Source organism: Ursus americanus, chromosome 2 (genome assembly GCF_024610735.1).
Source record: "Ursus americanus isolate L20-20 chromosome 2, mUrsAme1.1.p, whole genome shotgun sequence".
Taxonomy (NCBI): domain Eukaryota; kingdom Metazoa; phylum Chordata; class Mammalia; order Carnivora; family Ursidae; genus Ursus; species Ursus americanus.
The window spans coordinates 83,924,300-83,945,808 of record NC_142128.1 but is presented as its reverse complement, the minus strand read 5'-3'; the positions used below and the strand labels follow the sequence as shown (position 1 = coordinate 83,945,808).

At 41.0% G+C, this 21,509-nt stretch overlaps 2 protein-coding genes across 7 annotated transcripts in view; one reads left to right on the top strand and one right to left on the bottom strand.

The window, feature by feature from the left end:
• NCF2 (neutrophil cytosolic factor 2) overlaps nt 1–3,086 on the top strand; it is a 28,917-nt gene extending 25,831 nt beyond the window's left edge. The window contains exons 14-15 of the mRNA XM_045811445.2: nt 38–215; nt 2,597–3,086. Of these exons, the coding sequence (XP_045667401.1) occupies nt 38–215; nt 2,597–2,709 (291 nt within the window). The 3' untranslated portion in view covers nt 2,710–3,086. The remainder of the gene's footprint in view (nt 1–37; nt 216–2,596) is intronic.
• Nucleotides 3,087–4,177: 1,091 nt separating this feature from the next.
• The window catches only part of SMG7 (SMG7 nonsense mediated mRNA decay factor), an 87,095-nt gene continuing 69,763 nt past the window's right edge, over nt 4,178–21,509 (bottom strand). For 3 of the 6 annotated variants that reach the window (XM_045811438.2, XM_045811439.2, XM_045811443.2), the window contains 13 exons: nt 20,915–20,985; nt 19,627–19,687; nt 17,052–17,171; nt 15,780–16,206; nt 13,800–13,944; nt 12,933–13,312; nt 11,921–12,292; nt 11,017–11,166; nt 8,964–9,044; nt 8,312–8,471; nt 7,465–7,635; nt 7,199–7,344; nt 4,178–6,583 (listed from right to left, as the gene is read on the bottom strand). In XM_045811438.2, coding sequence (XP_045667394.1) covers nt 6,470–6,583; nt 7,199–7,344; nt 7,465–7,635; nt 8,312–8,471; nt 8,964–9,044; nt 11,017–11,166; nt 11,921–12,292; nt 12,933–13,312; nt 13,800–13,944; nt 15,780–16,206; nt 17,052–17,171; nt 19,627–19,687; nt 20,915–20,985 — 2,398 coding nt within the window. In that variant the 3' untranslated portion in view covers nt 4,178–6,469. The remainder of the gene's footprint in view (nt 6,584–7,198; nt 7,345–7,464; nt 7,636–8,311; nt 8,472–8,963; nt 9,045–11,016; nt 11,167–11,920; nt 12,293–12,932; nt 13,313–13,799; nt 13,945–15,779; nt 16,207–17,051; nt 17,172–19,626; nt 19,688–20,914; nt 20,986–21,509) is intronic. The other 3 variants (XM_045811440.2, XM_045811441.2, XM_045811444.2) reach the window with 3 other exon arrangements.

The window sequence follows — 21,509 nt, the reverse complement described above, 5'->3', positions numbered from 1 at the left end:
AAAGTTAGGAAACCTAACAGGCCTTTTATTCTTTCAGGGTGACCAAGGCTTTCCAGATGAACCCAAGGAAAGTGAGAAATCTGAAGCTAATAACCAGACAACAGAACCTCAGCTTAAAGAAGGAGACCAAGTGGTAGCACTCTTCAGTTATGAGGCCGCCCAACCAGAAGACCTGGAGTTTCAGGAAGGGGACATAATCCAGATTATATCAATGGGTAAGTACTACTCCTGGATCACAGAAACCAATTTCCATGTTAGCAGCAATAAGTTCAAGGGAAGAGAAGAAACATTAATAACCGACAAACCAAACTTTAGCCAGTGGTTTCAATCTCCTTCCTAGCTTTCAGCTGGAGGGAGAAGAATGGAGTGCTCAGCCTTTCAACCTGTTGCTCCAACGGGCAGGGAAGCAACAAATGACAGACTCAGCTGACATTCTGATCACGAAAGATGGCTATGTTTTGGAAGCCATGCATTCTCATTCCCAGAGTGAACCAATTGGAAGGGGGCTGGAATCATTTTGCCTTTGCACCAAACCATAGGATACTTTTCTGTAAACCATAGTTCTTTGAATTGATGCACTTTTTGAAGATGAGGGAAGAAGTACATAAATTTTGCCTTAAAAGAAGCTACTCGACATTGCTTTGTGTCCCTGGTGACTTGCCTAATCCCGTTAGGAATCAAACACACTACGAACTGAAACAGTATTTAAGTAGAGAGTTCTGATTTAGTGCTTCTCAAACTTCAGTACGCCCAACCACCCTTCCAAGAGTTAAATAAAATTCTCTGGCCCAGCAACCAGAGATTCTGTTTCGGGTCTGGGGTGGGACCCCCAAATTTGCATTTCTAACAGGCTTCCAATGTGAGGCTGATCTCCTGACCCAGCAAAGCACCATTCTAACTCACAGTTTGACATACTCTTATTTCTCTACTTCAAAACGAGTAAGAGTCCCATCAAATCTTTGTTCAAACAGCAGAAACGTGCATTAGCAATGCAGAGTAGTGAAAACATAGCATCACCAATTATGACAGAAAATCCAACAAATTAAGAAACAAGATTTTAAAGTTAATGGGGTAGAGAGCATACCATTGTGAGGCAATTAACTTAAAATATGAGCAATGAAATAAAGAATCAGGGTGCCCCGGCAGTGCCTATCTTCTGATAGGGGACAAGGCTTAGTAACTCCCAGCACCATTTTTTTTTTTAAAGATTTTATTTATTTGACAGAGATAGAGACAGCCAGCGAGAGAGGGAACACAAGCAGGGGGAGTGGGAGAGGAAGAAGCAGGCTCATAGCGGAGGAGCCTGATGTGGGGCTCGATCCCATAACGCCGGGATCACGCCCTGAGCCGAAGGCAGACGCTTAACTGCTGTGCCACCCAGGCGCCCCACCCCAGCACCATTTTTTAAGTGTCAGTATCAACCAACCAGCTACACTGTCCAGTGTTTGGGCGGTGGGGGTGGGATGAGATAAAAACTAGAAAACACATAGAAAAACCTTCTGGGTAGATATGGAGAGAAAAAAGGTGGCACATTCCTTACTGTGTCTGACTCTTGGTTTCAGCTCAGGTCATGATCTCAGGGTCCTGGGATCTAGCCCTGCCTCGGGCTCTATGCTTGGTTCCATGCTCTGTGGGGAGTCTCCTAGATTTCTCTCGCTCTGCTCCCCCCGCCATGCTCTCTAAAATAAATCAATCTTTAAAAAAAGAAGAAAAAAATCATAAAATACCTTTACAGCACTGTGCTGTATCAAAAAAATCTGTTATTAAATGGACCCTCACAATTCAAACTTGTGTTGTTCAAAGATCAACTGTATTTATTTTTTTAATTCTTTTTTTGAAGAGAGTAAACAGGGGTAGGTACAGAGGGAGAGGAATCTTTTTTTTTTTAAAAAAAAGATTGTATTTATTTGTCAGAGAGAGAGAGAAAGAGAACAAGCAGGGGGAGCAGCAGGCAGAGGGAGAAAGCAGGCTCCCCGCTGGGCAAGGAGCCCAATGTGGGACTAGATCCCAGGGTCCTGGGATCATGACCTGAGCCAAAGGCAAATGCTTAACGGACTAAGCCACCCAGACATCCCGGAGAAAGAGAATATCAAGCAGGCTCCACGCTCAGCGCAGAGCCCAATCTAGGGCTCGATCTCACAATCCTGCGATTATGACCTGAGCCGAAATCAAGAGTCGATACTTAACAGACTGAGCTCCCCCATGTGCCCCAAAGATCAACTGTATTTAATTAATGGCAGGTCCTTTTCATGGAGATTCCTAACAGGGATCAGATAAAACTCTTGTTATAAAAAATATCCTATCTCAAGATTTATTGTTCAATTTCTTTCATCTTATTTTTCAGGCAACTTTTTTTTTTCTGAAAAATCTAACTGATTTTCTGTATTTTACTCCTCCATTATCATATATGAGACAGAAACCAATAAGACGGTGGAAGTCCTATGTTCACTTTTCCCTCAAATCACTTTCCAATGTGCACTTTTCCCTGTTAGCACAATAGGGGTGAAGGACGGCCGAAGATCTGTGTGGCATATGCAGATGAGGTAACTCTCCTGTCCTGGTTCTAGAAATTGATGCACCCGTTTCCTTTTATCAGTGAATGAAGACTGGCTGGAAGGGGAGTGCAAAGGGAAGACCGGCATTTTCCCCAAAGCGTTTGTTGAAGAACATTCAACTACAGATTTGGAAAGCTCTCCTAGAGGAGTCTAGCATGTTCCATACCTACAAAGTTGGAGAAAAGTAACTATAACCATTTGTGAAGTTTAGCATGCCCCTGCAGGACACTGCACGGAGACATGACTGTTTGGTTTGGAGGTGTGAACTAACCTACTCTGCCCACTGAACATTTAACCTATTACACAATGATGTGAGAACTTATCATGATGAGGACCCTGGCGGGTGGGGTGGGGTGAGTGGACTGAAGTGTCTGGAAGGGCGTGAGGGGGTCTTCTAGGGTGCTGATAATGTTTCTCGCTCGGAGTGCTGGCTACCCAAATGTGTTCACTTTGTAAAAGTTCACTGAGCTGTACGCTTATTATCGGGGCACTTCTCTATGTGATATCTCAATAAAACATACAAAAACAAGACACCCCGAGTGCAGGCCCAAGGCCGAAGTATAAATACCCCTATATTCCTGTTACCAGTACAATCACAGACCGCTAGAGCCTGAGGTAAATTTACAGGTAACTCAGATGGCAGACACACGCAAAATTAACTCCTTTATTTAAAGTCTCATTGCTTAAACAGAACCTAGACTTAGTTTTCAATTCCACAGAGAATTAAAATACTAGAACGAGATCCCTGCACGCCTTCTCAGAGAGGCACCTCTGTTAAGAGTTCAACACTGAGTACGTGCCACTAGCACCTGAGGGATGTAAAGCCGCGTTCCAGAAGCCACTTGGTCAGGATGATCCTGTTAGTTAACGTTTTATACAATACGGACTATACCAGTATACATGATACAATGTTATGGTTTTATTTTGGTTATCATTTAACCAAATGGCTTGATTTTTTAGGGCTAACTTGGGGTTAACAAATACTAGCCTTTAGAACTGGCCTTCATTCCCCTCCTTCCCTCCTTCCCGTACGGTATGTACGGCTTTGCAACCACTCAAGAGCGCAGGTGCTTGTGAAGAGCAGTGAGGAAACGAAGGGTCGATGGAATCAACACAGGAGTGAGAGGCCTGCTGCCCAGCACGAACACACAGACTGGCAGGTCATGGCACTGACGTTCGACCCGCTCTCTGCGGCAGGCCCAGCAGGTTACCACTGGAAATTTCAGACACAACTCAAAGAAATGCAACCTCAAAGCTAAGACACTAATTACTGCTGGGGCTAATCAGACTTCGTGATTTTTGTAGACCAGAAAGAGAAACTATCTCTGCATTGCCCCCACTGAGAGTAAAAATAGGGATAAAAATGGAGGGTTATTAACTTCTTTGCATAAGCCAATCTTTATTAGATAAAAGAATTTTGACAGTAAGTTTCTTCCTACCCATCCCTTTCCAGAATAATGCACACTGGCTTGGAGTGCTACTAAGAGCCTAAATAACCCTGCAGCATATTCAATTTCTGACCATCTCTGCTTTCCCCTAGATGACTTGTAAGTAGTTGAAATACTTGGTTTTTAAGTAGGAGATTCTTTTGGGTTAGCAAAGAAACAGCGTACACACAGGTCTGGTTGGAGAGAACATGGTTTAATTAAAGGCAAAGCTGATCTCAGCAGCTGCAGGTCTTGCACAGACAGACCAAAACAAAACAAAAAACAAAACAAAAAAACACAAGAGAAAGTTTACTACACAAAACCGGTTTCTGATGAAGATTCTCCTCTCCCTCCTCATTACTCCACACTGAGGATGATAAGGTGAGGAACCCCGCCCCAGGAGTCAGAAAACATTCCAAACACCAAATTCTCATGCAGTACCGGGGGTGAGACAGTGAACCTGGCTAGCTCGTCTGGGGTGCGAGAATCAGGGACAGCTCAAACACTGGAATGTTGCAGCTGCCTGAATGCAGAGCTCAAACACACAAAGTGGGTCAAGGTAGTGGGGAAGGAGGCTTGGAAGGGAGGGGTGGGAGAGAGGCGGACACAGGGAAGGGGCTGGAGAGAAGCACAAAGGGTTTCATATTGCCATTGGGTGGGGGGCGGGCTTCACCCTTTCAGACCTTTCAAAAAACAACAACAACAACAAAAAAAACAAAACAAAAACAAAAAAACCCCAAACACCATGTCAAACTTAAAGAGCAATAATGTAAAGCATACGGGGCTCCAACCACTCTCTCTCTAGAGCAATGAGCATTAATCTCACCCCTTCCATTGCTGGGGTTGCCCAGACTCGAGTGACAACCGGGGCTCCTGGATGTGCTTTGCTCTGCAGCTGTCTTCCAGTTTGTAAGTCCCACACTGACTCCACACACTCACACACACTCCCCCTCCCCCAGGGAGAGTAGCTGGGCGTGCGCACGCACGCTTACGCATACGCACACACACACACACACACACACACGCACGCACAGAGAGACCTCCCAGAAATAGACCTTACCACTAGCACAGCAATTGGACATTTAGATTGTTTCCATAATTTCCCCTTAAAATATTACTTTTCCAGGAACTAACAGAAATGCTGTCCTTCTGTTTCTACACAAGAAAATTTTCAGTCTTCTTTCCTTCTAATAAATACCAAATAAAAGTTTTCCTTTCTTTCGCCTTTTCCAGAATGGACTTCGTTGTGTTTTCTTCTGTGCATGATGCACACGTGTCCATGCTGCTTTGAATTTCACTCTGAAAGTGGAGGCTGGGAGACGCAGCTTGGGCAGGGGCCTGGCCCGTCGTGCGCTACGCAGACGCCACGGCTTCCTTCCTCTTCAGACTGTCTTTTGGGTCCCAACTGCTGGACCCCATGCTGTTGCTTCTTGGCGAGATGTTGTACACATTAGGAATAGAAACAATTACTAGCAGACAGCATAGGGTAGGAAAGGGATGGAGGTAGGGACAAGAGGAGGTGGGTGGTAAGCAGGATGGGGTCACAAAAACCAATCAAACAAAAAATAACCACACTGAAAGCTTCTACCTATTAAAATGTGTCAGGCCACGAATGGACCAGCCTGTCTTCTGTGAGACTGCTTGCTATGCTACCGTAAAATGTACAGGAATCAAAAACATTAATTTAAAACCCTACAGCAGTCACCTGCCAGTCCAGCCCAGCACCACCGCCCACACTGCATCCTCGATTGGGGCTCGAGCACCTACAGAGTGAAGGGCATTTCCTGCTGGAGTCTCCAGGCCACAGAAGAGCCTGCCCAAACCTTCTGAGTGAAAGCTGAGGCCTTGGACTCTCCCTCGTGGAACACTTCCACTGGCTGAAGAGGTCAGCTTCCCCATCCTGTCACCACCAACCTCTCACAGGAGCAGTGAACGGGCTTTCCTTGCTACACACTGACTAGAAGAAGCACATCTGTGTGTGGAAGAATTCAGTGTGATATTTTACTACTGAGAGTAATAACAATAATAAAAGATGTTCAGGAATAATTTCAACTACATTCTCAGTCAGCAAAGCAATCATTAATGGATTCCTATTTTATTCCCCAAAGAGGAAAAAAGGACTGAGAAGTTCCCATTGGCTTCTCCCATCTGCCTCCCCTTCTCAGCTTTCACTTCCCTTGTGGCTGGGGACATGCACGATGGAGAAGGTGAGAGGCGGTGATATCAGGTAACTGAGTGAGACAAACAGCAGTTCCTCTCTCCCTCCGGAAGGCCCCAGGGGGACGGAGAGTTCCTGGTGGTTTTTTCTTTTTGTTGCACTGCGGACATTTCGTGCACACTCAGCGCGCCGGTGGAACGCTTACACCCTCTCGACAGCAAGAAACAGAAAAGAGGGCTGCCACCTGCAGGGGACTGTATGGGCCAGTCCTGCAAACCCAACATGCCATGGTTTATGGAGCCTTCATTCCCAGGGTTGCCACTTTGGCCTCAGTGTGGAGGGTTCATGGTGCCTTGTCCCCGCTGCTGTTTCTGCTTCTGCTGCATTAACAGCTGCTCCAGAGCGGAAGGTCCAGGGTGCATCATGGAACTGGACCAAATAGACTGAAAAACAGCCCAGAGCTTGTCAGCAGAGGTCAAATGCCTAGATGTCTGAAAGGCATTTGTTTCTCAATCCTCGCCACATATAAAGGCATATATGTCCCAAGATCCCTGCCCCCTAAAAAAACCAGCTATTAGACAAAGTTGTTGTAAGACTGTCTCCAAGGCCAGTTCATTCCCACTAAGAATACTTTAAACCTGAAAAAGGTGAAATACTTTTTACTAAAACTCAGTGCCACTTGGGACCACAGAATATTTACTATAAAGATTTTAGGCAAACAAAACATCTCTAAAATTAGATACCCTTCTTTTACTTGTTCACAAAAGGCTTAAATCAAACATACCAAAATGAATCAGAATTGTCTTAACCTTACAATGCAACTAAAACCTTTGTTTCTGTCCCCCTTGAAGATAACTGCTTTGTCACTAGTGAGTTCACAAATTAAAAAACAAAACTCCTACTCAAGAATCTTATAAGGTACACCATGTTTCTAGGACTTTACTAGATATGTGCTATCAATCAGTCAACTCTAAGGGCCTTAGGAATAAGCCTGGCTATTTACAGGAACAAAAGCAGAACCACATCTCTCCTGGTTCTTGTTCCTAAAACTCACTCACCTTTAGGCTTTCCATGAGGACAGCAGAGGAATCCTCCATGGAGGGGCCGTGGCCTGTCCAGGTGCCACTTGGAGTGCTGGCCTGATGCCAACTGCTCTCAGAGGATGATGTCGCTGAGAGATAGTCAATGCCAAACCCACCCATGGCTAAGGGATGCAAAGAGATAAGAAGAATTCAAGATGTTCTGTCGTCGTCAAATACCAAACACCAGAGAAGGCCAGAGTAAGTGACTTTACTTTCACTAGGCAATTAAGTCTGGATCTCACCTGGCTTATCAGTTTTCCACCGATCTGCAGTTCTCCTATCCCTGTTATCTGGAGTTCCAATAGGTCCAAAGTTGGAGAATGGAACAGAATTATGGTTGTGTGTTGGAGGGGAGCTTGGCAGGCTGCTTGGGTTAGAGGAATGAGGAGACTGGCTGGCTGGTGTTGAATGATCTATTAAATCACAACAACGCAAGACATTAATAGATGTTTCACAAACAAACCAAGTCCTAAAGTTTCCTATAGATCTGCTCACTTAAATTCTACTGAAATAACCACAGGGCTCGGGAGAAAGGCAGAATAAGGGCCCCCAAACGGACTCTGCCGGATGTGCTAGTTGGTCTTCCTGCACATATCTAAGGCATGGTCCTTGCTTTTAAAAAAAAGCAAAACCAGACAGACAACTTTGCACATGCGCTACTTTGGCACTCCTGTTTCAGGTAAATATCGACTGGTCTTCTCTACCAGAAACAGAATCGCCTAATCTTAGGAATTACTATTAAATCAAACTCCATTTATAAAATAGGGATTAAAAAAAACCCTCTATTTTAAAAAGTGCAACTTTTCCTGCAAAGAATGAATATCTACGAACAAAACTAAAGAAGAGCTGGAAACCTTAAGATAGGACGCATAGTCTTCTCTCTTACAACTCTGCTGGTTATTGAGGATGTAGAATGCTTTTTTAGTGGCACTTATTATGTGAACTGGCTCATCGGGCTTTTTTCCTATTTTCTTTCAGAAACGACTTAAAAAAAAACTAACATATTTATAATCACAAAATCATACTAATTCATCATCAATTTGAGTGAACAGGAATTGCAAGGTCTGTAATTTAAAGACTAGTCAATACCTGAACTGGCAGGAAGTGATGGAGACCAGGGGGTCCCTTCAAAGAGGGAGTACAGTGATGTCTCCTGGGGGGCCAGCGAAGGATTAAGTTCTGTTTTGGAGCTGGCTGTCAGGTTTTTCCCATATACTTCATTGAACACACTGTTATTTGGGTATCTTTCCTGAAAGAAAATAACCACCAAGTTATAAATTCACTCCAAGGAAAGAGATTTAAGAAAATGTAATGTTCATGTTCTCGGATGCTTAAGCATCTTAAGTGTATCAAGCTTTTCTTAACAAGACAAACTTTTGAAGGCTTTTATTTCAGTTTCTTTTGGTTTTCCTGTTAAATTCATTTTCCCTTATATCTGTTTTCCCTCACTCGTTTTCTCTACCTATGTAAACCACCCAGATTTAAAAGTATGAATGATTCAATTGGCTGAACAACAGAGTCCTAAGGATTTCCATATTAACGAGAAGTTAAAGGGCTCAAATTTATACAAGTATCGCATATACCCGAATCAGAGGGACAGAGGATAAAATAAAATGTCTGGAAGACACCAATACATGGAAGAGAAAGGAAGAGAAAAATAGGGGTATGGAAATAGAATGGGAAAGGAAATACTAGTAGCCTACTATAAAAGCACAAAGCCGATTCTTCACCATCTACCCACCTGATTGAGAGAGAATCCGGTGAGGGACAAGAAAGAGGAGGAATGGGACATGAGCTCCGAGGGCTTCTCCAACAAGGATTTCTTCACAGTCCCGGAAAAAAAGGTAGTTAAATTATGCCTTCCATTTTCTTAATATTAATCTTAAGATACTATACAATCAAAGTAGAAGACCACCACTTAAGCATACTTGTATGTACCCATCATGTACAAAGGTTTCAAAGACGTGAATTAATGTTAATACCACGACACCAGCTAAGTGCCAGATGCCACGGGCAAGTCAGACACAGTGCTCCTGGATCAATACTTCTCATCTAGCACAGATACCCCAGGAGGGACCAGGGACCCTGGAAAATGGCAGTTCTGAGTGTTTACTAGCAGGAACCTTCAGGAATACCCTTATCAAGAGTTGCATTTAAAATACTCTCAAAACAAGATGCTGAGTTGATCTGGCAGTTCTTCCCCCCAATTTTTAAAAACACTCACATTAATGACTTTTAAAGCCTTTCAAATCCATTTGACAACTGGTTTTGTGAACATGGTTTCTAAGCAGCTCTTTTGTGGCATATATTAAAATAGTTGCTAAAGTTGAACTTCTATTTATTGGCCCTAAGAAAATTACCAGGAAAAAAAGCTGAGTCTCTGATGCTCACTGTCATTGAACAGTTGGTCAACAATGCATTTATTAAACACCTACTACATGCAAGGCACTTTTTCACACACATTATATCATTAACAATGTTAAATACAGAAAGGATTACAGTTAAGATTGTTTTGTAAACACGAAAAACAAAACAAAACAAAACAAAACCCTAGAACACTACCACTCCACGCCCACTTCTTCCACCACCAGCTCCCGCGTTGGACAGAGGCGGGCAGGTAGAGCAGGAAGTAAGGTGGTGGGAAAGGAGTGGAGAGAGAGGCACTTGCCCCTGGCCCTCGAGCCACATGAGTAGAGAAGCAGGAAGAGCAGCAAGAAAGGCAAACACACGGAGTCAACAGTTTCGCAGTTAGGCTTTCCACAACCCTGAGGTGCTCTCACTGCGCTCTTGTAGTTTAAGTTCCTAGGAGATCTTTTACTTCTCTAACTTAGGGGAAAAAGTGGGCAGTCTCTCTCGCCACTCACCAGGGCAAATTCTTATGGGAACTTCAAGTGCCAGGATGGCAGCTTCTGTCATGAGAGCCATACAGTTTTATTTCTAATACTAAAATTAATGCATTTTAATCTTATGAATGTTTTCTTGCCTCATGTCTATGAGAAAGAAACAACAAAAAAGCAAAATTCAGAATTGTTTTATGTTTTGTTAAGATGGAGTAAAGGGAGGGGAAAACTTCACAGCATATGTCTTTTCATGTTCCCCCACCTCAGCAAAATATAAATATTGACAAGAATACAGAATGCCATCCTTTGAAATGCAGAGTGATTTCTAGAGGACTATTTTAAAAAGATACTGCTAATCAATACCTTAAGACTTTATTCCATGTCATCCTAATTATTTATCTCTGTATTCACTCATCTGTGGCACTCCAACAATATTTATAAATAGAATTCTCTTCATTTTTACTCATTCTGTTTATGACTATCGCTCTGAATTTAGAACAGGGCTCTCAGTTAACCAAACAGAAAAGAGCCACATACCATTCAATAATGTCACTAAAAAATCTAGAACATATCTCATGCCATATTTTGAGCACATGAAGAAAAATCTCACTGCTCCTAAGCAAGATCAAATGATCCTTGAAATTCCTGGGTTTAGAAGGAGGCGCCACCTAAAAAGTCAGTTAATTTGCCAGCACTGCATCCTGTGACCAGCCCCGAAGATGCTTCTGTATAACACATATAACAAAGCTATGACTCTGAGATTTACAACTATGGAGTCAGAAATGTTTTCCCACGTTCTACTACCATTTGCAGGTTAGTCTGGGCAATAAGGAAATAAATGGTATAATTCTGTAAAGAAGGAAAGCTCTAGAAAAAAGAAATCATCTATTCCAAGGACTCTAAATCTCAGGAAAGAAGCTGGGGTTAGAGCAAGAAGAATTGTCAAATACATACAAAGAGGCTCCGTCCAGGAAGAGAGGCGAGAGGCCCCAGCAGAGCTGGGTAAAGATCAGGAGGGTTAGAAAAAATCAGCTCTTCCTCTTCCTCCAAGGCAGCCAGACTCTTTAACAGGTCCGGAGGAAGCAGAGGGGAGCCCTTGGTGTCCTAGTGACAGAAAGGATCACAGTGAGATGCAATGAGGGATGACAAAAGCACAAAGGAGTAGTAGCATGATTAGGGGACATAAGCAACGCAAGTCAAGGAGAATTACAGCAGACAGTATTATGCAAAGAAAAGGCTCTGAAACAAAATATAGTGACACAAGGACAAGGGTGTGAAAGATCAAGACAAAAGAAGCAAAAACACTGACAAACATGGAGCAGAACATAAAAGGTTAATGGGGCTTGTGAGTAAAGCAATGCAGTGGAGCAAAGGGATTAGCATATCTTGGGCTAACGGAGAAACAGCTCTTTTAAAAAGTCACAAACATACCTGTTTCTCATGAATAAAGAGAGAAAGGAAGGGGAACTCCACTATCAAAGATAACTGGCTGACTTTGTTCCTCTCAGAGAGCAATTTGTTTAAATACGCAGTAAACCTATTTTTAAACTTAGATGACTCAGCCCAACTGAGAGGAGCTTTGTTTCAGAATTCTCTAACATGCTGTGTTAGATTTCTGCACCACCTCCCCGCCGGACCATCCCAGTTCCACATCAGTAACGGAAATCCTCAGCTCCCCCAGATCCAATCATACCGTGCAACTGTGAGCGGGAGACCAAAGCCGCACCAGTTATCGGCAGCAGGCCGCAGCACTAATGAATCGGGAGTGGCCTTAGAAACATCTACTTGAGAAATTCAAAAGATATGCAGAGCCCCAGACCTATCTCCGCCGTGTCTGGTGACAGGAAAGGACACACACCTCAAATGGCATCCTGGGCACAGGATCCTGCTCTGGACGGAAGACTCCTGGTGACCGTTTGCCCCTGCGGTCCATATTTGCTTGCTGTGCCATTACAGCTCTGTTATCGGCCACACTGTAGGAAGAATCCCAGTAGAATTCTGGGACCTTGACTTCTGAGGGATTATGGTTATATGGCTCCATGGGAAAAGGCTTCATTTTCTTCTCTAGAGGCTGCTGCTGCATTACAGGAGGTTGCAATGACGGCTCGAACAGTTTTATGGGGTCTTGGGACTGAAGGTAGTAGGGCTGTTTCACAGGCATGATTTTCCCTAATGGGCCTTGAACCTGAGGGGGATTCCACAGCTGTTTGGAGGCATCTGCCTGTTGATACTAAAAAAGAGATGCTTGTCATCAAGATGAGGATAAAATGCAATGTTACCTTTAATACTCAGGAAATCACAGAACGAACTTAAGAGACTTTACAACCAACAAAACTCAGCAGTCCTTCACCCTTTACGTTTTTCAATACACAGAGCTTTCTGGGGACAGGTGATGGGCACTGAACTCACATTCTCTTTCAATTCAATTATTTATGAGGTTTAATGAACAAATGAGTATGTGCGTGCGTGTATGTGCGAGTGTGTGTTCCCCTTCCTGCCTCAAGTGCCGTGGGGTTGACAATATTTTTAAGAATGGTGTCCTATTCTTAACACTTCATCAAGATTATGATTCTATTTCCCTTCTGTAGTTTATGTTCAAATAGGAGAGAATTATTTATACAAAGTCCTTTTCTACAAAGCCGACAAGAAGTAGCAGCAAAGAATGGTACTTAAGATCTATTATCCTTTACAAGAGAAAGGAAAACATTTGAATTTTTCTAAACAGCAAAGAGAGTATTTTTGCATTCCCACAATCCTTACACAGCTAAAGCATCTGAAAGTGTAACCCGTATTTTTAATTAACCAAACACTGAGTAATCTCAGCCTTCCCTCCTTATTTCAGCGGCACGGTACACGCGACCGTCACTGACCTGCTGGAATCCAGAGTGGTGAGGAGGGCTTTTCCCCAAAGCCGGCACAGCTTTTGTGGGGGACTGCTGCTGAGCTAGGGCTTGAACCTGCAACTGGCTTGTAGACTGTGCTGTTGGCTGAGCTGGTAAAGATGTAAGGGGTTGCTGGGAAGGTGGCTGTGGTTGTTGAGGTCCCTGGTTCATTGGCCCTGGTCCAGAGGGCCGTTGCTGGCTGTAAGGAATGTGGGACTGTTTCCCAGCTTGCACCTGGTTTCCTGCTGGAGAGTGAGCTGTAGGCTGAAGAAAGGTTCCTGGGACAGAAACACCAGCTGGGAAGGTGTAACCTGAGCCCATAGAAAATGCCACAGGAGGGGGAATAACATATGTGGGAGGCGGGAACCCTTCAAAATAGAAGAACACAGCAGCTTTAGTTCTAAAGGCACTTAGCAAAAGAAAGACAAAAGTAAGTCATGTGAGGGGGACATGGGGTAGGGTAGAGAAGAGGTCCTCTAATAAATTATAAAAGAACACGGATCAATCATCAAGTGAGACTGATCAAGCATCAATCTTTAACTCGATTTCAAGAATTAAATTAGAGTAGTGGCTGCTACTTCTATCCAGTGAAGCAACTGGAGTATTCTAAAGGTGGCTTCTTAAATGCCAGGTTTAGTGATGGGAATTCTTTCATGATAACATGCATTTGTATATAAACTAGAGAAACGGCTCAAAAATAACTTCATAAGCATTAGAGAAAAGAGAACTTCCTTTTACCTTTTAACATAATGGTTTAGTAACATAACTCCAGTAGGGTATAAATCACTCAATTAACAAGCAGAAACTCATACACAGATGAGATTAAGTAGAACAAAGTATAAAATGTATATTTACCTGGCCGGCTGGGAAGAGGAGGGAAGGCTCCAGGGTGATGAATGGGGATGAACTGGGAGTTACTTGCTTGACTTGGGGTTTGAGTTACAGGTGTTTTCCTAGCTTCGGACACCGGAGTCTTTCTTAGTTCTGTCTGGGATTTTACCTATGACCAACAGAAGCAAAACTATAATAATCTGAAACTCAAACGTGTCAGAAAGAAGCACCTACTCTAAGAAAGTATTTAAAACCTAATTATGTCAAACAAACAAACAAAAGCATATGACAGTATTTAAATTTACCTAAATTAAAAATGGGAAAATCCAAGCAAATTATTTAACTGTCAATAAAAGATATAAGAGCTTAGTTTTACTAGTGTAATTATTTTCCTTTCACAAAATTATAAAAATACTAAATACGGAAAGGACCTGAGAGTTCATTTGTTTTACAAATGAGACACGTCTCACCAAAAGGTTAAAAAACTTGCCTATAATCTTAAGCCACCTATTATGAGCCCCAGGGCCCTTTATACTTGAATTCATTAAACAATATACATGAATTATGAATTAATAATGATGATTTTTAACCCACAGGAGAGATACTTTGGCCCTCAGTTTAATTTCACCTGGTCAGCCTTAAGCATACCAGTCAGGCATCCACCCTCCACGCTGACACCCCTTTAGAATAAATAAGGATACTGTCAGCAGTAAGGAACAGGCCCCAAGATCCTACACAATGAGCTACAGAGACTATGATGTCATATGCATTGCTCGAAACGAGTAAAATGAAGGAAAACAGGTGACATTTACAGAGACCTTAGGACGAGGTACAGAGAGTGGTGATATGCTGACTCCTGTCAGGCTTTCTTTAATCATCTAGAAGCAGATTTAAGAGGGAAGAGAGACCAGAAAGGAGATTTTCAGTCTGCCTTTGTTGGAGGCAGTTGTAGAGAATGGAGGCGGAACAGGCAGGAGATACTGGACTCATGCCTAAAACACTGGTACTTTGGTTTTATAGTTCACTTGTTCTTTGCTTTTCCCAGCACTTCTCTCTCCCCATGCCTTTTCTCAATTTTTACCATGTTTTTCTGTTTCTCCCCTTACTATTAATCTTAAAATCCAACTATTATGTTATTTCTCTATTTCCCAAAAAAACTCTGCAGGTGAGATACACTGGAGGTACTATCAATTTGCAAGCAGCCTTCAAAAACGTAAGGGTCCTCATGCCTACAGCAAACAAATACATTTGCCAAAATGTGCTAACAAATGAAATGGCTACTAGGTCTTTGTTCAAACATTTTAATGGTATTAATGAGACCAGCACAGAGCAAAGAACTTTTCCATTTATATTTAATCATCTATATCTCTTTGGAAAGATTTAAGAAAAAAAAAGTCACAAAAAATTGAGCAGTGTTTACCTTTTCCCAGCAAGAGACTTAAATTCTTGCTTTACAAATTTCCATGAGTCAGGATAACACTGAAGTGATAAAATGGTACTGGCTGGGACAGGTATAAATGCCAAGAAAAAGAGCCTCATCTTTTTCTAAAAATATCTTTAATTTCTTATAGTGAATAAAAAAAAACAAACAATAAACTATAAGCCTTAATATATTCTTGGTTCTACTGGATCTAGAGAAGACCCCAAATTTCCCAATATAACATTAACGAATGGCAGTTATGCTTTCCAAAGAAAATAGAATAATTCATGTAATTAATAGGTCTGCAACCGGTCATTTCATGGGATGAACTGACCTCCCCAAATTGGAGAGGATTGACAAAAATGTCAAATCAGGTTGAGATTTTTTCCACTCACATTATAATTTCCAAGAGTGGACAGAGTAACCACCTACCATAGCTCTTACGTGACCTTACTGTGCAGCATTCAAAGAATGCATTCAAGCTTCCAGAAGAGCCAATTCTCAAGGCTTTAGGAACAAAATGAAAAATCTTGCCTTTTGTGTGAGCCTTCCTCTACCTGCGTTATAGTTCAAATACAGCTTACCTGCACTGCCACACTCTGCTTTCCTGTTTCCTGTAACTTTTCTAAGGTGCATTTCTTGGTTTCTGTTTTCCTCTTGCTGGTGTCCTTCTTTCCATCATTCTTAGTTACAGTAATTCCTTTGCTATAGTCCCTTCTCACCTCTTTGGGAGGAAAACTTCTTCCTTGGTCTCTGTTCACTTCTCGTGGCTTAATGTTCTCTTTGAAGGTGACCATTGGTTTCTCTCCTGGGTCACAGCTGCTGCTTAGATTACGGCCCGTGGACAGCACTGATTTCAGTCCTGGATTCCCGTCCGCAGCCAATGACTCTATCATGGATGGTTCTTGCAGAATGAGGTTCTCTTTGGCTTCACTGGGGTCTTCCAGTATTAACTCTGGGATTTCTGTGATAAACAACAATTTCCCTACCTCATTTTCACACTGAATCAGCCTAAAAAAGTAAAAATAAATTCACATATGAAAACCATAAACCTAAAAAACACTAACAATGGAACTGCGTCTGGACCCAAGAGTCAGTACATCCCCTGTCCCAAAGACTTGGAGACAGTGGGGTATATCACAGTATAACATATCTATTCTTCTATAACATAAAAAGTAGTTAAAGAAAAATTCAGATTCTCATAATCGATTAGCATCCGCACAGCACATTCCCATGCTCTTTTATTGCCTTCTACTAATCACAGCTACATTTACTGAGCATGTCTTAAGTACAAGGCACTAGACTAGGCCCTTGAAGTGGCAATCTGTAATTCCTCTTTTATAGGTTAAAAACTAGAGCTCAGAAGGACTAAGTTCATTCAATCATGTAACCATAATAATGCTTACAGTATGACAGGAGCCTGAATACAGAAATGAGCATGAAACAGTTACTGACTTTGGAAAGGTAATAATCAATTGAGGAGATGCTAAGGACACACACCTAGGGAAGTGGCAGAACTAGAAACTTATCTGATTCTGAGCAGTCCTGACTGAGACTGACCACCATGCCCTTGTCAATACAAATCACCATAACTGTGAACATGCCATTCAGTTAGATTTACAGATGTTTATAAATTAGAGTAGAAGCTCATGATTAACAAGGGAGACAAAGCCTCTTTCTCTACACTAGGCAGTGTAATGGGGAGAACAGAGATTAGATGGAGTATACTTAGGATCATCAGGGTCATAATTTGATGTGTTTTACCAACATTTTGACTTAAGAGTTTCTAATCAATAGCATTATAGCAGAGCCTGAAATACATGTGGGGTGTGAGAGTGCATCTGATTAAGAAATACCTTGGTTGATTATCGGCGATCCATTTGCCTATAGAGATCAAGCGCTGCTGCCGTATTTGTCGTTGCTGACCTTCCTTGTCTCCTGTAATACCCTGGTGGCCTTTGGAAAAATCTAAGTTCCTAAAATTGATATAAGCAAATCATACAAAATTAAACTTCTAAAGATACTTCCCAGGCAAACAAGTTCACCTATTTAACTGCAATGGTTTCAGATTTTTCCATACATACTTGATATAATCAACTGCATTTGCATATAAGCACCCTAAGATTTTAAGTACAATGAAACAAAGCAAAAAAGACAACATGCAAATTTATTACATTACATTAACATACTTTTACTTAGGTTTTACTTTCTAAATGAGGAGCTCAAATAAATCACAGTCTTTTATTAGGAAAGATACTTTTACTGTAAAGTTTTCATTAACACTTAACCTTGCATTTCTGTGTAATTTGTTTGAAATGACCATTGCAATGCTAGGGGTCTCTCAGTATTCCTACTCTAAAAAACTGTTAATCTATGCACTTTAGGTGGCCCTACATCAGAAAAATGTATACATATCATAAAGTATATAGAGCAAAAATCTCTTTGACATTGGAAAGGTAAATCAACCTGAAAAAAATAAGGATTTTTCAGATTTCTCCTCATTAAATGCAGCATTTTCTTAAAAAACATCTAAGCATTTCCAGGTAGATACACAAAAATGAATGAGAAAGAGAAATAGTCTCTGTCAAAAGGATGAAATATGAGACTATGAATCAATTTGATGAGCATTACAATAAAAACTATGCAAAGAATAAGCACAGTAACAGGAGGGCTTATTCCATCTGGTAAGCTCTAAAAATGTTTCACAGAGTAAGTGTTACCAGAGCTGGACTTTGACAGGTGTGGTAAATGCACACAGGTTGGTAAGGGAAGGGCAGAAGAGGAAAATGGACTGTCCTAGGCATAGCACAAAGTCTTGGAGGAATAAAAACAGAGTTACTCAAGAATAGGACACAGTGAATGGTTAGTATATTAAGTATTAGGGGAAAGGAGGGTGGTGGTGGCAGGAAATATGGCTGAAAAATTAAGCACTTGGACATGAAGCTAAAAAAGATATTGGAACCACTGGGGGTGAGTGAATTGAAATCTTTGTATTAGTAATGGGACACTAACAGGTCTATATTTAAAATATAATCATGGAAGCATGGCAGAAGAAGAGAGGGACTCTTAGTAGTGAGATTGATTAGGAAGCTTTTTATACTCCAGGTGAATGGTGATAAAAGCCTGAACTAAAGGGAAATAAATGGGACGAGTTAGATCTAAAAGGCATTTAAAACACAGAATTACAAAGACTTGGTGAGAAAGATTAATAATGGAAATAAGGATTTTTTTTTTTAAGAGTTCATGTAGGTGGATGATGGCACACAGATAAATATAGAAAGATCATTTTTTGCTGACCAGTTAGGAAAATAAAAGCCCTTTTGGGTCGTATTGAAGTTTGAAATATATGAGGGAGATCAGATTATTAAAACAGGAGTCCAAACTCCAAAAAAAAGTCAGAACTGAAAATTTTGGACTTACTACCCAAAAATGAAAGCTCAAGACAGAAGGATGAATCTGATCACCAGGGAGAATGCAGAAGGTGGGAAGGGAAGGGCAGGGAAGAACTGTGGAGGATAATACTCTGAGGCACGTGGTACAGAAGAAAGTGAAAGAGACGGAATATGATGGCAGAGCTAAGAAAAAGGAGGCTTCATGAAGGAATGAGGTCACTAGACTCAATGCTAGAGAAAACTGAACAGGATGAAAATTACAAAGTCTGGTAACCAGGAAGGCACTAATAGTTTAAGTTGCAGAAGGCTGAGAAATGACTGGGAGTGAAGAAAGGTCAGTAAGGTTAGCACACACTAACTACCCTTTTAAGAAGTCTGATGATGGAGAGAAAGGGCAACATCAGAGAAAGATGCGACTGTAAATCTTACTTTTTTAAAAGAACAAGGTACACCTGAACATTACTAGGTTAAAAGGAAGCAACTGGTTGTTAAAAAAATAAAAAGATACTGGAAACAGCGCAGAGGGTAACAGGTGGGAAGGCAAGAAGGGATAGGATCAAGGACACAGATGAGAGTTAGACTTGAAAAGGAGTAAGAAGTTATCCCTCTGAAAGGAGAAGAGACAAGAACGACTGTAAAAACAAACTGCTTTATCATCTTTACTGATACGAAAAATGTCAAGCAATATCCTTTGGTTTACATTTAGTTCCCATTTTTTGAGACTTCCCCTCTAATTTCAACAAAGTATAAAAGTGTAAAAAAAAAATCCAGTGAATAAATATCACTTGGGAGAAGCAATTTTCTTTTCCTTGCCTTTCCCCTATATTTGTAAAAGCACTTAGTATTGGTATTACACAGCAGGTAAAGGTATGACATATACAAATCCATTTCATATCAAAGGACTTCCGCTTTTAGTTGCTGTTAGGAAAATAAGACAAAGTTGGGATAGATCAAAAGTTCTTCTACACCCAAGCCTGATTTCTCATTTTAATACTGTAATCACTGGTAATGAAATAAACCTCTTTCAGCTGCCACCCACCTGAAAGAAGGTCTCAAAGCCAAGAATCCTTGTAACTCAAACTCCTCTGGAAGTGGTGTAGCTACAGAAAGGTAGAAAGCAAGATTTATAAACATTTTATTTTAAAAACTGTTATTCAGCAGAATGTTGTTCACTAAATGAAGAAAATGACATCTTCTATACAGAAAAAACGCCATCTCTAATGCTCAGAGTTCTCTGCTCTTCTCTGTAGTGATCCTGATAACAGAACTCATCTATCAAATCTGTGCAGGTTGCCTCTGGGCCCTTGACATTGTCCCCTACTACTTACCTACTACTTAATGCTGAGGAGGATGGAGACGATGGACCTTTTATTCCCTAGCAGCCTTAAAAATTCATAGCCTCGGATCCAGTCATCCCATTGTTTAGATTATCTCCTTGTTACTCAAAGTGCTGAATAACAATACCGACATCACCCAGGAACGTGTAAGAAATATAGAATCTTAGGCACTATCCTAAACCTGCTGAATCATAAACTGCATTTTAACAAAATCCCAGGTGATTTATTTGCAAATTAACGCTTGAGAAGCACTGATCTGATGGGGGTAAAATAATCAGAAAGGAGTCAACTATAGATTGTTCAGTGCAGAATTATCTCCAATGGGGAAAATTTTAAAGCAAATAGACAATAATTAAATACATGATGGCATATCCACAGGGCAGAATATTATGCAGCCAGAAAAAAAAAAAATCATGTTTCAAAATGTTTAAATAGCAAAGGAAAATGCTAACAACATAACGTTAACCTTAAAAAGCAGGCACAAAGCTGTATCTGATATCAATCCCAGGCAGGTATATGTACATGTAAGAAAAATGTCCCAAGAAATACACTATCATGTGAATAGTACAAAGTATCTTTGTATGACAGACCCATGGGTGACTCCTGTTCTTAATGTCTGAATGTCCCAGATGTTCTATAATGAGCAGGTAATACTTTAACAGAGTAATGCTGTTCACATTAATTCCTTTTAAAAAAACATTTAAGGATAAGGAGGAAGGGAAGAAGACAGAAAGAATTAAAAGGTATTGCACTCTTCGGACTCCTATTCAAATGTAGCTAAACAGGAGAATACGCTGCTGGAAGAACTGGAAGAACATTACCTCTACTTCCATCCTCTTAAACATGCTGAGTAGAGTTCAAAGTCAATTCTGAGATACTGACCATAAAGACAAACACTTAACAACAAAAGCCTATTTTCTTCTCTGGCCTTAAGCCTAGTATTAGTGATACAGAACAATGTCAACACTGTAAGATTAAGGTAGCCCTTACCATTAGTACTTGAAAGATCCTCTTCATGGGGATGGAAACTATTTAGAAGAGAAATCAGCCAGGGCCAAATGCTGTAAATTAAAGAGACATTTCAGACTCTGTTTAAAGTAGAGAAACCAGAACACTAATAAGCTATGACAATGTTTAGACTTTGTATTTTTTCCCTTGCTTCAGCATTTTAAAGGCTTTATGATTTCCTAAAACCTATTTGCACAAAGAGACCTACAACTGCAGATCATTTCCCAGGTTCCTAATTTAACAATTAGTGAAAATAATTTGTTAGTTTTAAACACTGATAATTGATACTTACTGAGAACACAGTGACTAGAGAAACAACACATTATGTTTTGATAGAGCTGTCACATACATTATCATGGAACCCACTGCTAGTTCTTCATCTGTGACAGGGTATGGGTACGCCATAGACAAATTACATACTCTGTTCAAAGTGATGAATATGCCTTTTTCTTTATGATACAAAAAAGTCCACATATTGTTAAAATATCAAGGTAAACTGAAAGCTTTCATTTGTCATTATAAAATCAAAAGCCCCTGAGAAACATCAGAATTATTCTGAGTAGAGATTTCAGAGAAA